This window comes from Symphalangus syndactylus, chromosome 13 (assembly GCF_028878055.3).
Source record: "Symphalangus syndactylus isolate Jambi chromosome 13, NHGRI_mSymSyn1-v2.1_pri, whole genome shotgun sequence".
In the NCBI taxonomy this organism is placed as follows: Eukaryota; Metazoa; Chordata; class Mammalia; order Primates; family Hylobatidae; genus Symphalangus; species Symphalangus syndactylus.
In genome coordinates this window covers 27,448,627-27,461,206 of record NC_072435.2, presented here as the reverse complement: position 1 = coordinate 27,461,206, position 12,580 = coordinate 27,448,627, and the positions used below count along the sequence as shown (strand labels likewise).

General features: G+C 53.0%; 1 protein-coding gene across 5 annotated transcripts; it reads right to left on the bottom strand.

The window, feature by feature from the left end:
- Window positions 1-709: 709 nt before the first annotated feature.
- KLK15 (kallikrein related peptidase 15) lies at window positions 710-7,562 on the bottom strand. 5 transcript variants are annotated; one of them, XM_055237931.2, is made up of 5 exons: window positions 7,489-7,562; window positions 3,763-3,916; window positions 2,985-3,268; window positions 2,728-2,864; window positions 710-2,011 (listed from the first exon to the last, which is right to left on the bottom strand). In XM_055237931.2, exons 1-5 carry the CDS (start codon window positions 7,529-7,531, stop codon window positions 1,859-1,861), a joined length of 771 nt encoding a protein of 256 aa, XP_055093906.1. In that variant the 5' UTR covers window positions 7,532-7,562; the 3' UTR covers window positions 710-1,858. The 5 variants fall into 5 exon arrangements, with proteins under 5 accessions (XP_055093906.1, XP_055093907.1, XP_055093908.1 ...); XM_055237932.2 differs by having other exon boundaries at window positions 3,763-3,913; XM_055237933.2 differs by lacking the exon at window positions 2,728-2,864 and having other exon boundaries at window positions 3,763-3,913.
- Window positions 7,563-12,580: the final 5,018 nt, after the last annotated feature.

Here is a 12,580-nt window from a genome sequence, read left to right as displayed (position 1 = left end):
AGAGCTGTGGATGGGGAGGGAGAGCCAGCACCTGTTCTGCAGGCCCTGGATCACACTGGACGCATTCCTGGGGTTGAAGCCAGGTGGGGCAGGGCCTGTGGCTCTGGGGCTTTGCTCTGGGAAACAGCCAGTGAGGCAAGGGGGGAACTGAGGGGAAGCAGAAACAGGAGGGCGGGAGAATAAGTGACCCCCGGTACAAAGTCCCATATACCTAAGTCTCAATTAAGGCCCTGCACCCCAAGACCTGGTGCCCTCAAATACCAGCAGTTAGGGCTCTGATTCCCTGCACCACTCGGAGCCAAGACACTAGCATCTCAGCTGCCAGTTCCCCCTGAAATATAAGCCTTGGCCTTCAGAATGCCCTGGTTCTTGCACTCCCAGACCCAGGACCTAGGTCCCCAAAGCTACTGTTCCTTTCATAATAAAATTTTGGGGTACACATCACCACATTCCTAATGCCTCCAGATCCAGGAGTGTGAAGTTTCAGGGGTCTCCCAGGGTAAGTTCTTCAGCATTACAAAATTCAATGTCCCTCCCAAACAATGTTGGGGTCCCAATGAGCCTCCCACTTCTTGCTCCCAGTTATGGGTGCTCAACGTCCTGTCCTCCAAAGTCCCAGAGATCTGGACAACCTTCCCTCCCAGGTCAAGATCAGGCTGACCACAGATTCCAATGACCCTCCCCCCATTCCACCAGTACAATATTTAGGTCTCACGAGCCAGGTTCATGTACTTCAACATTCAGCGACCTTGAACATCACATTTTGTGGTCTCTGAAGATAATTAGGAACTAGATTCCTGCAGCCTCAATGGTAAACCCATAGGCTTCCAACACATTATCTTGGCTTTTTGGTAAAATCAAAGCAGCTCAGAGTTCCAGCCTCTGCTGTATATCAGGGACCTGGCTAAGAAAAGGACAGTATTTGCCTTTTTGCCATGGCTACCAGGAAGCCCAGAACTAAATCTTTTTTTTTTTTTCTGAGATGGAGTCTTGCTCTGTCACCAGGCTGGAGTGCAGTGGCGCAGTCTCAGCTCCCTGCAACTCCTGCCTCCTAAGTTCAAGCGATCCTCCCACATCACCCTCCCAAATAGCTAGGATTACAGTCGTGTGCCACCATGCCCAGCTAAATTTTTTTTTGTATTTTTAGTAGAGATGGGGTTTCACCATGTTGGCCAGGCTGGTCTTGAACTCCTGACCTCAAGTGAGCCGCCCGCCTTGGCCTCCCAAAGTGCTGGGATTACAGGTGTGAGCCACCGTGCCTGGCCCAGAACTAAATCTTAAAGAAAAAGCCATTCTTGGTAATCTAGTGTCTGTTAGGTCCTTTGACTGGGATCCAGAGATTGAGGGTATTTACTCAGTGACCGACTATTTTAATCAGTTCAGACGAATCATCTCATTTAATCCTCACAACAGCCCTTTGAAATCAGCAATAAGATGGTCTCATTTTACAGATGAGGAAACCAAGGCCAAGTGAGATTGGGCCTCTTGTTCAAGATCACACGGGTGGTCATGTGTGTTGAATGAATGGAGCCCTGCTTCAAGCCGCTTCTCCTCACCTAGGGATCGGGGTGGTGGGTGAAAAGGAACAGTGTACAGTGTCTCTGGGTTTCCCTTTGACCCCAGAAAAAAGTCACAGAAATTCCTACAGAGAATCTTGGATCAGTGCTTTGTTATCTTGGCGTTAAACAGGTGACCTTGAGCGCCAGCTTTGTCCTCAGGTGGGAAAGTCCTTGGCGAACATCTGGGCCTTGGACAGGGTCTTGGGTGATGGCTCTGTTCTGTTCCATGTCAGGTGGGGCTGCTGGCCAGCTATGAGGGCTTCCGCTCAGTCAGGGGCACAGGAGATAGGCCAGAATAGTCAGTTCCTCTTCATGGTTTCCCTGATCCACTCCAAGTAGTGGCAGACTTTGGTATAGACACCAGGCTTGGTGGTGTTGTCACAAGGGACGTCACCCCAGGACACAATGCCCTGCAGGATGCCCCCACAGACCAGGGGTCCCCCAGAGTCACCCTGTGGGGAAAAGAGGAGGTCTCAGGTTGAGTGAAACCTCCTGGATTCATCCTTACCCTAATCACCATTTGCAATCTCACCCCAAACCCAATCCATCCCCATCCCAGGGAACCCCAACCCAACTCAACTCAATACAGCCCAGTTTGTCCCACACAGAGCCAACCAACCCCAACCCCAATTCAACACAGCTCAATACAACTCACCCAACCTATGTCCAATCTCACCCCCATGCGACTCCAGTGCAACTGAACTAAGTTAAATCCAACTCAGCCCACATCCTCACCATTCAAAATCAAACCAAACCCATGCCCATTTCAAAATCCAATCTCAATCTTCATGTCTTCTGCATTCCAAACAAAATCTACCTCATCCCAATTCAACCCTGACATATTTCCCACCCAAAATCAAACCAGAAATTCCTACAGAGAAACTTGGATCAGCGCCTTGTTATCTTGGCGTTAAACAGGTGACGCATTCTCAACTCCAACCCATGCCATCTCAAACCAACTATCACATTATCCACCTCAAACAACGCAATCCCCACCTATAACCCCAACTCCAACCTCACCCCTATTCTAACTTCTCTTCCTACTCCATCTCCAAGCCTAACCCTAGCATCTTCTCTGGCCCAAAGCAAAGAAAATCCAACCCCATCCGGACTCCCACACCTATCCCCATCCCTCTTCTTCTGCCTGATGGCCCCTCTGGGCTCTGACCTCACAGGATTCTGCGCCTCTGCCCTCCGCGCCTGCACACACCATGGTGTTCGTCAGGCGCCCTGGGTAGCTCTTGTCACAAGATGTGTCCGAGATAATGCTGATGTTGGCACAATGCAACGTATCTGGGAGACTCACTGGGGAAGACAGTGGACTTGGAGCAGATCCATAAATTCTGGCCCTTGTCCCCTCCGCCCAAGAGCCCCGGAGCATAGGATTCCTTGAGGCCTCGCATCCAGCTCCATCCTTTCACGCACCTTGTGACTGGGGGCTCCCGGTGGTCCCAGGCTCGTTGTGGGACACCAGGCCCCAGCCAGACACCACACAGGCCTCCCCCTGGTGGGGGCAACGCGTGGGTAGCACCGCGGGGCGCACCTGGGGGGTCAGGCGTGCGGGCTGGACTAGACGCAGCAACATGATGTCGTGGCGGTGGCTGCGCGCTTCGTAGCGCGGGTGTGGGATGACCCGAGACGCGGTCCGTAGTTGCTCTGGGCCATCGCGCTTGCGCAGGTTGTGCTCTCCCAGGCGCACTCTCATGAAGCTGTGCGGGTGAGTGGTTTTCCCGCCAGTGGAGTGCGGGCCAGTGGTTACCCGCAAGTGGAGGACAGAAGGATCAAAGAGTGGGCAGCCTGAGGTTCCCCGACCCTTTAGAAATCTCAACATCCCTTTACCTTTTCCCAAGACCCCGAAGCCAATGGTTCCAGCCCCTGCTCGTCATGGACAAACGAGTCTGAAGTCAGGCACGCTCCTAGAACTCGATCCCCTCCAACTACTCCCAGCCCCCTCCTGGTCTGTGCCCGAATCCAGGATGCTCACATCCCTAGAACTGAGGCTCAAAAGCTGGAACTAGTCTCCTTCCTCCTGCAGAGATGGAAGGCTTTGAAACACACACTCCCCGCTCACTGAGGGGCTTGACATCCAGCTTCCTTGTCTTTCAGAACCCAGGAGTTCTGGCGTCTGCCTCCGTCTTCCCCCAAACCTAGAAGCTCTTCCCCCCACCAGGCTCCCTCAGGACCCTGAACCCTGCCTTCATACCGGCTTTGGCAGTGGGCCGCAGACAGCACCCAGTGTGGGGAGATGAGGGAAGCGCCACAGTTAAAGCGTCCACGCTCGTAGAGGGCCACTTGCCATGGCTGGGAGTGGGGTGCACACTCGTCACCTTCCAGCAACTTGTCACCATCCTGGGCTGCTAGGAGAAGGGGTAGAGGATGCCTGAGGACCGGGACGTTTGCATTGCCTCCTACACCTTCCTTGCACCCTGTCCTATCTACTATATGCTTATGCCTTTCCCTTCACTTTTCAAGACACCCTGCCCTGTTTTTTGTTTTGTTGTTGTTGTTGTTTGTTTTGTTTTGTTTTGTTTTTTTGAGACGGAATCTCCCTCTTTTGCCCAGGCTGGAGTGCAGTGGCATGATCTCGGCTCACTGCAACTTCCGCCTCCTGGGTTCAAGTGATCCTCCTGCCTCAGCCTCCCAAGTAGTTGAAGTGCCCGCCACCACACCTGGCTCATTTTTGTATTTTTAGTAGAGACGAGGTCTCACCATGTTAGCCAGGGTGGTCTCAAACTTCTGACCTCCAATGCTCTGCCCGCCTCAGCCTCCCAAAGTGCTGGGATTACAGGTGTGAGCCACCACGCTCTGTCTGCCTTGTTGTTTATTTACAACCGCTGCCTGTTTTCTCCAGAACTCTAGCCCCCACCCCATTTGCTGTAAGACTCTGGGAGAGAGAGGAAGGGGAACAGACCAGAGGGCAAGAAGTCCTCTGTGGTTGGGGGTGGAGACAGGGGCACTGGATGCAGGTTCAGACAGGTGGTCACTTCAAACCGGTCATTCACGGTCACCAAATTGTCACAGACATCAAACGGATGTGGCCACTCAGTATGTGTGACACAGCCTTGGCCCCAGAGTCTGGACATGTCAGCCAAATTCAGTGTGCAGTATGAGTCCCAGATGTGGCCATACAATGTCATGGACATGCATACATGCACATCCAGCTTCCAAACTTAGGTGCTGCTATGGACAGGACTGGAAGCTGAAATTCACTTGCATGCACATGGATTGCAGCTTCAAGAATCACAGCACAATCCGGGCACGGTGGCTCATGCCTGTAATCCCAGCACTTTAGGAGGCCAAGGTGGGTGGATCACCTGAGGTCAAGAGTTCGAGACCAGCCTGGCCAATATGGTGAAATCCTGTCTCTAACAAAAATGCAAAAAATTAGCTGGGCATGGTGGTGGGCACCTGTAATCCCAGCTACTCTGGAGGCTGAGGCAGGAAAATCGCTTGAACCTGGGAGGCAGAGGTTGCAGTGAGCCGAGGTTGCTCCATTGCACTCCAGCTTGGGTGACAAGAGTGAAACTCCATCTCAAAAAAAAAAAAAAAAAAAAAAGAATCACAGCACAGATGTTTATATGTATATATGAATATGGATGGTTAAGACATGAATACACACACACACACAGAATTGGATATTGTTTAGACCTAAATTCAACATCTCTAGTGTGAGTCTTGGCATCCAGTGTCACAGACACTTGCATACAGGGTCTGGACAAAGAAGGGTCCTTAAGCCTGGGTTTGAATGTACTAGCTGTGAAACTTTGAGTAAGTTATTTGACCTCTCTGTGCCTCTGTTTCCTCATCTGTAAAACGAGGATCGTTGTAAGGATGAGGTAGGAATGTGTATGTGTGTGTGTGCATGTGTGTATGTATGGTGAGTGATACACAGCCCTTGTAGCTACTTAATAAATGTTAGTTGTTTTTTACAAATGACACCTGGATTTAGTCATAGGGACATACATGTAAAAGTTCAGGTCCATCCTGAAGATAGCGAAAGTAAGTCAGACATCTGCACAGACCTACATATAATAAATAGTCAAGGTTGGCCAGGTGCGGTGGGTTACGCCTGCAATCCCAGCACTTTGGGAGGTCAAGGCCGAGGTGGGAGGATCACCTGAGGTCAGGAGTTTGAGACCAGCCTGGCCAACATATTGAGATCCCGTCTCTTGAACCTGGGAGGCGGAGGTTGCAGTGAGCCGAGATTGCACCACTAAACTCCAGCTTGGGCGACAGAGCGAGACTCCATCCCCCCCCCACAAAAAAAAAAAAAAAAAAGGTTAAGGTTAAAACCGTGATTCACCCACAAGACATTCTGTAGAGTTAGAGCTGCAGACACTAATCCAGAAGGCCAACACTAGGATGTGGACTTGCTGTCTGGGGCAGCACCCAGACACGGTGCTGGGCCTTCAAGGTCAAAGACATGCAGCTGCAGCCAGAGGCAGCCAGGACAGGACGTGTTTATCCATCTCTAGATCAGCCCCCAAGCCAGATCTGCGGAGTCACTGATTGGGTTTCACATATGGGGATCTGGTTCATGCATGTGGAGAGGATGTGAACATACAGAGCCTTGTATACCCACTGCACACGCGCATGTACACACACACACACACACACACACACACACAGAGAGAATGGCATTATGCTTAAGAACATGATTAGAGACATTCAAGGTCACAGGACCAGGACCCTCTCCACTGGGCAATGTGGATGCATCCCCTCAAGGTTGAAGCCATGCACACCCCCACACACACAGGGGCAGGATTTGCACAGCCAGACCAAATGCCCACACTCTGCCCATCACAGGAACTGGGCCAAAGGTCCCTGTGAGACCAGGGGAATGCGGATGTGGTGGACAAGGGGCTTAACAAACGAAGGGTGAGGTCGTCCTCCGAAGGGCGGAGGGTACAGGCTGAACAGCTGGGCACCGAGGCTGCACCTGGCCAGTCCAAGCCAGAGGAAGGTGGAGGCCCCAGCTGGGCGCAGCCAGCAGGCGGGAGGCAGGTAGGTGAGTGCACAGAGAGAGCCGGAGGGGAGGCTGGAGGCGTGGGGGTCTGAGGGGCCCCCAGGAGTGAGGGTCATTTGTGGCAGAACGTTAATGAAAGTCTACCCCCACCAATTTCTCCAGAAGAGAGGCATCAGGTTACAATTAATTTCTTGGTGTGTGGCAGCTGAGTTCAGTCTGGAGTTTGCCTGCCACCCAGGGTGACCTTGATGTTGTGGCTGTCCCTCTGAGCCACAGCCCCTTCCCTTGTCAAATGAGGTCGGTGGTGCCCAGCACACATAGACATTGTATGTAAGCTCTAAGCACCGTGCATGGCTTGCACACCTGAATGGGCACTACCTGCATCAGGCTTATGCTTCTGCCTCACACACAACCATATTTAATCCCCTCAAAGACCATGTAAGAGACAGGGAATGGCAGGCGTGGGACTCAAGCTGGAGTCTGTCTGTGCTCTTGGCCTTTCAGCACTTGTCTAATGCTTGCTATGTATATTACCTCTGTTATGCTATTGAGACCTCACTGTTATTGTCTCAAGCAGGTACTGTCTTATAGAGAAGGCATTCGAAGCCCAGAGAGGTGAAGCAGTTCCCTCAAGGACACACAGCAAGGAAGCGGTTGCCCCAGGACTCAGCTCAGGTTTGCGTAACCCCAGGACCGTGTTTCTTGTCATGGAAAGCGAGAGGCCCCAGGCAGCATAGCGACTCCAGAGCAGCGGCCCCAGGCAGCATAGCGACTCCAGAGCAGCAGCACCAGGCCCTGATGGTAAGGGCTTAGGGACATTGGCGCAGATGGAGGTGGAGGGTGATGGAAGGATCTTTAGTGGTCTCTGGGTGAGGTAGGGGCTGGCAGATCACTGGGCCCAGGCATGCTTGGGAAGGGGGCACCTGCTCCCACAGACCTGGCTCCCTCCTGGGGCCACCTCACCTGTGGATGCCAACAGGAAGGAGAGAGTGAGGAGAAGCCACATCGTGGAGGAGGGACCAGGGTTCGGCTGCAGTCTGGGGAGGGAGTGAGAGAATCCAGGTGAGGCAGGACCCTTCTGCCTCCACCAGGATCCCTCCAGAGGCAGACTTATCCCACCCACTGTTAATAAATTTCTTCTGACCACCGGCATCCCCTTCCCCCAACCCCACTCTGCGCTTCCACCTGGGTCCCCCATCTCTGGAAGGTTTACTTTTCCTCTAGGCACTGGGACAGACCCCGCCCCCCTCCTCCACCTGTCAGCCTCCAGCACCATGCTACCAGCCCCTGGATCTCTCCCCATTACCAAGGACCACTTTCCCAACCTCGTTTTTTTTTTTTTTTTTTTTTTTTTTTTTTTTGAGAGGGAGTCTCACTCTGTCGCCCAGGCTGGAGTGCAGTGGCACGATGTCGGCTCACTGCAAGCTCCGCCTCCTGGGTTCACGCCATTCTCCCACCTCAGCCTCCCGAGTAGCTGGGACTACAGGTGCCCGCCACCACGCCCGGCTAATTTTTTGTATTTTTTTTTTTTTTTAGTACAGACAGGGTTTCACCATGTTAGCCAGGATGGTCTCAATCTCCTGACCTTGTGATCCACCTGCCTCAGCCTCCCAAAGTGCTGGGATTATAGGCATGAGCCACCATGCCTGGCCTATCTCAACCTCTTATCTGACCTTTTGGGTCCCCCTCCAGTCCAGTCCCCTCCACCAGCCTGCCCTCCACCTATGACCCCAAAGGGTCTTTCTATATCTGGAGCTGACTGTGCCCCTCGCCTGCTCACCACCCTCCATGGGTCCTCAGCACCACCAGGATAAAGTCCAGCTCTTCAGCCTCACTTTCTTTTTTTTTTCTTTCTTTCTTTTCTTTTTTTTTTTTTGAGATGGAATCTGGCTCTGTAGCCTAGGTTGAAGTGGAGTGGTGTGTGATCTCCGCTCACTGCAACCTCTGCCTCCTGGGTTCAAGTGATTCTCCTGCCTCAGCCTCCCAAGTAGTTGGGATTACAGGTGTGTGCCACCACGCCCAGCTAATTTTTGTAATTTTAGTAGAGATGGAGTTTCACCATGTTGACTAGGCTGGTCTTGAACTCCTGGCCTCAAGTGATACACCCACATTGGCCTCCCAAAGTGCTGGGATTACAGGCATGAGTTGCCCCAGCCTCACTTTCAAGGACAAAAGTGGCTTCTTCCCTTCCAGCCCCTCTCCCTGGGTCTCCTGTGACCTTGTCCTAGACGCAGCCAGTGCTGCCATTTTCCCTCCTGCCATTTCATGCTCAGGCTGTTCCTCCCACCACATATCCAACGCCATTCCCTTCCAGCCCCGCTTCCTCCTTGAGGCCTTCTCTGACCTCTCCTGACCCTCAGTGGTGTCTGCCTCCCCTGCTAGACTGGCAGCTTCCCGAGGAGCTGGTCTGACTCCACTCTGGGTCTCCAGTACTGCAGGGCCCGGCCCACGGGAGGCCTCAGGAAGCTTTGGGAGTGAATAAAAATCCTTCTTCCCCATATCTTCCAAATTCGTCTTTGTCCTCTGAGACTCTGCCCCCACCTTTTCTGGGAGGCCCCAACACCTAACAGGTGTCTCCCCTGAATCCCACAGCACCCATTCTGTCTCCATTACAGTGCAGATGCCCCATACTTGCTGAGGTCTGGCCTGTTCTTTTCTCCATCTGGGGGCCTTGAAGATGGGGCTCAGGGCAGGTTCTTTCTGTGTCCTCAGCACTGCCCCGCCTGGGGCCTGGTACACAGGAGGCCTCTGGGAGGTTGTGCTGAACTGACTTGAACCCGTGATCACTCCTGACCACGTTCTTGGCTCTGGTACAAGTGCTTCAGGGACGTCCTCCTGATCCACTCCATCCCCCTCCCTCCCCACCACTGCAGCTCCTTCTGGCCATTCCAGGACATTTTCTTGGTTCAGGTTCAATTTGGGGCATTGGTAAAGGACACATGGATCTACCCATGCCCTTGACACTCAGTTCTCCAAGCGTGGTTGACGTTTCCCCTTGAAACCAGGGCGCAGTGAATCTCCCCTTTGCCCCTCCCTCCAGTCTTGTCTCAAAGCTCTCACCTCCTCCAGATCCTCCAGCAGCATCTAGGGCAGCTTGGGTGCCAGAAGGGAGCAGGCACCAGGATGCCTGAATTTATAAGCTCCCAGTCCCAGCTGGGTCTGGGGGTGTGGTGGTGTAGGGTGGGGTGGGAGGTGGCTGAGAGTCAGGTTTACAGGCAGAGACGCCTTGGTGGCTGGTGGGGTGGGAGACTTGGCCTAATGAGCATTTATTAGGTTGAAGCTGTTGTCTGAGTCCACAAGGAGGAATTCTCCATCAGGAGCAGTTCCTCAAGGGGGAGGGGACAAGAGGACAAAAACAGAAATTAGGAGGAGATCAAAAGACAGAGTCTGGAATTTGGGGTCTGGAGTGTGGAAACTGGATCCTAAAGTCACTGTTCTTGGGCTTGGGGCAGAGTTCTGGATCCTGGGTTCTGGATCCAGATCTGGTTCTGGATCTGGGTCTTGGGTTCCAGATTTGAGGATCTTGAGTTGGAGATTAATGACCTGCAGTCTGGAATATGGATTTCAAAGTCTGAATTCTTGGGCCTGGGGTCTGGAATCTGGATCCTGGAGTCGGGCCTTTGAGTGACAGATCTTGAACCTGGATTCTGGATCTTGGGGCATTAGAATCTAGAGACCAGAATAGGAGCCTGGAATCTGGTGTCTGGAATCTGGCACTCGAGGCTGGAAACCTTTGCACCTGCTATGAGAAGCCTGGGGCCTAGACTACAAATGGTAGACTTCGGAATTTGGATTGTGGGGTCTGGATTCTTTTTTTTTTTTTCTTTTTTTGAGATGAAGTTTCGCTCTTGTCACCCAGGCTGGAGTGCAATAGCACGATCTCAGATCACTGCAACCTCCACTTCCTGGGCTCAATTGATTCTCCTGCCTCAGCCTCCTGAGTAGCTGGGATTACAGGCTCCTGCCACCATGCCCAGCTAATTTTTATATTTTTAGTAGAGACAGGGTTTCACCATGTTGGCCAGGCTGGTGTTGAACTCCTCATCTCAAGTGATACACCCTCCTTGGCCTCCCAAAATGCTGGGATTACAGGCGTGAGCCACCATGCCAGGCTTGGGGTCTGGATTCTACAGGGTGGATCTAGGCTCTGAGCTTTCAGGGGTAGACTTTGGAACATGAAGTCTGGAGTTTCAAATCTGTGTTTTGCATTTAAAAGCTGGACTGTGGCTGGGCCCAGTGACTCATGCCTTTGGGAGGCCGAGGTAGGAGGATTGCTGGAACTGAAGGGTTTGAGACCAGCCTAGGCAACATAGCAATACCTCATCTCTACAAAAAATCTAAATAAATAAATAAGTAAATAAATTTTTAAAAGGCTGAATTGAGAGACAGGGACCTGGCTTTCACGATTCTGAGATTGCTAGAATCGTGACTCTAGAGTCTGAATTTAGAGTCTGGGAACCTAGGGTCTCTATTCTGGTCCTGTAGTCTTATTTCTGGATTCTAGAGCTTGAAATCTGGATTCTGCATTCCAGAGGCTGGAGATCGTCACTGAGATGACCCAAGGCTTTGGGTATTTGAGGCTGGCTTCCAATGTCTCAGAACCCCAGAGGGCCCCAAGCAATTGTCTAGAGTCTATTTTGGCTTAATTAATGAGGAGGTCCCGAGACAGGAGGGACTGACCTCACTCAGGTCACCCAGTGAAGGATGGGACATGTTGTAAGCGTGGTCTCTCCCCACGTGTGTGTGGAAAGTCATCATCTTTATGGGAAGGAGTCGCATGGGATTCAGCCATTCTAGAACTATAGGCCCCTGGAATTTCTAGAATCTCAGACTTTCAGATTCTAAAAGCACAGGCCCTAAGACATTCTGGCAGTGGAGGACACTCTGGAATGTAAGATTTTAGAATAGCCTAGAACCGCAGAGCTCCAAACACTCTAGAACCTTAGAACATTGGGCACTCTGGAGTCCCCAGAAACCTCATGAATTCTAGAACGTTGGGTCTCCAGACATTCTACAAGCCCAGACCGGCAGACATAATAGATCCCCAGGTTGGAAGCTATTCTAGAACTCCTATGTCCCTTTGCCTCCCTCCCCACAAATTGATGCTCAAAGTCTGTGGGCCTCACCCTGGGCCACCGCTTCAGCTGAGCAGCCCTGTTTATGGAATGCGGCTGCAGGCCACTCCCCCGTGCCAAGTGCCCTCTTCGTAGGATCTCACTCAGGCTCCGGGCAGCCCTGTGAGGTGTTTATATTAATAACCTCACGGCTTCCTGCCGAATACGGAGGAAACTGAGGCCCAGACAGGAGGCAGCACAAGCAAGGCTCCTGCAGAAGCGAGAGGCCACGCGGGAGAGGAATCAGTGTTCCGACTCCGGAACGCCCGGTGGGCCCGTTCGCCGCCACCCCTGCAGCTGCCTCCCTCTGTTGGGGCGCGGTGGTGACGAGGGGAAGGAGCCGAGCCCCTGGGACTTCCTCGGTGCCAGGTCTGTGCTAAGCGCTTTGCGTCACGATCGCACGTGCTCCTCCTCCTAACCAGCCTAGGCAGGTACTGATGAAGTACCCCTGATACAGACGGGGACACTGAGGGCGCTCCCGCCGCGCGGAACCCAGGCGCGCACCCAGTCCTCGCACTGCTCCCTGGAGGGCGCGCAGCCAGCGGCTTCCCTCAGCCCCGCCCCCACCCTGTGACGTCAGCGTCCCGCCCCCGCCCACTGTGGCTGGCTCAGGCCCGCGCGATCGATGTCCTCCTGGACGTGTCCGCGGACGTCCTTCACCTCCACCGCGGCCTGGGTCCCGCCCACCGCGGCCTGAGTCCCACTTTTGCCCCGCTCCTCCTCCTGATAACATTCCCTGGGAGTTTTTCATCAGCTCCCGTGGTTCATCCACCAATCACGCAGATCTCCTCCATCTGACCCTGAACTCCGGCTTGGGCAGCCACCTGCTCCTGGGCGCCCCCTGCACAAATGTCCCTAGGCCCCTTTCACTTACCGAGTCCCAACTCATTGCTCTATTTCCCCAAACCCTCCTTCCCTGTTCTTCCACGTTCTCCATCTCA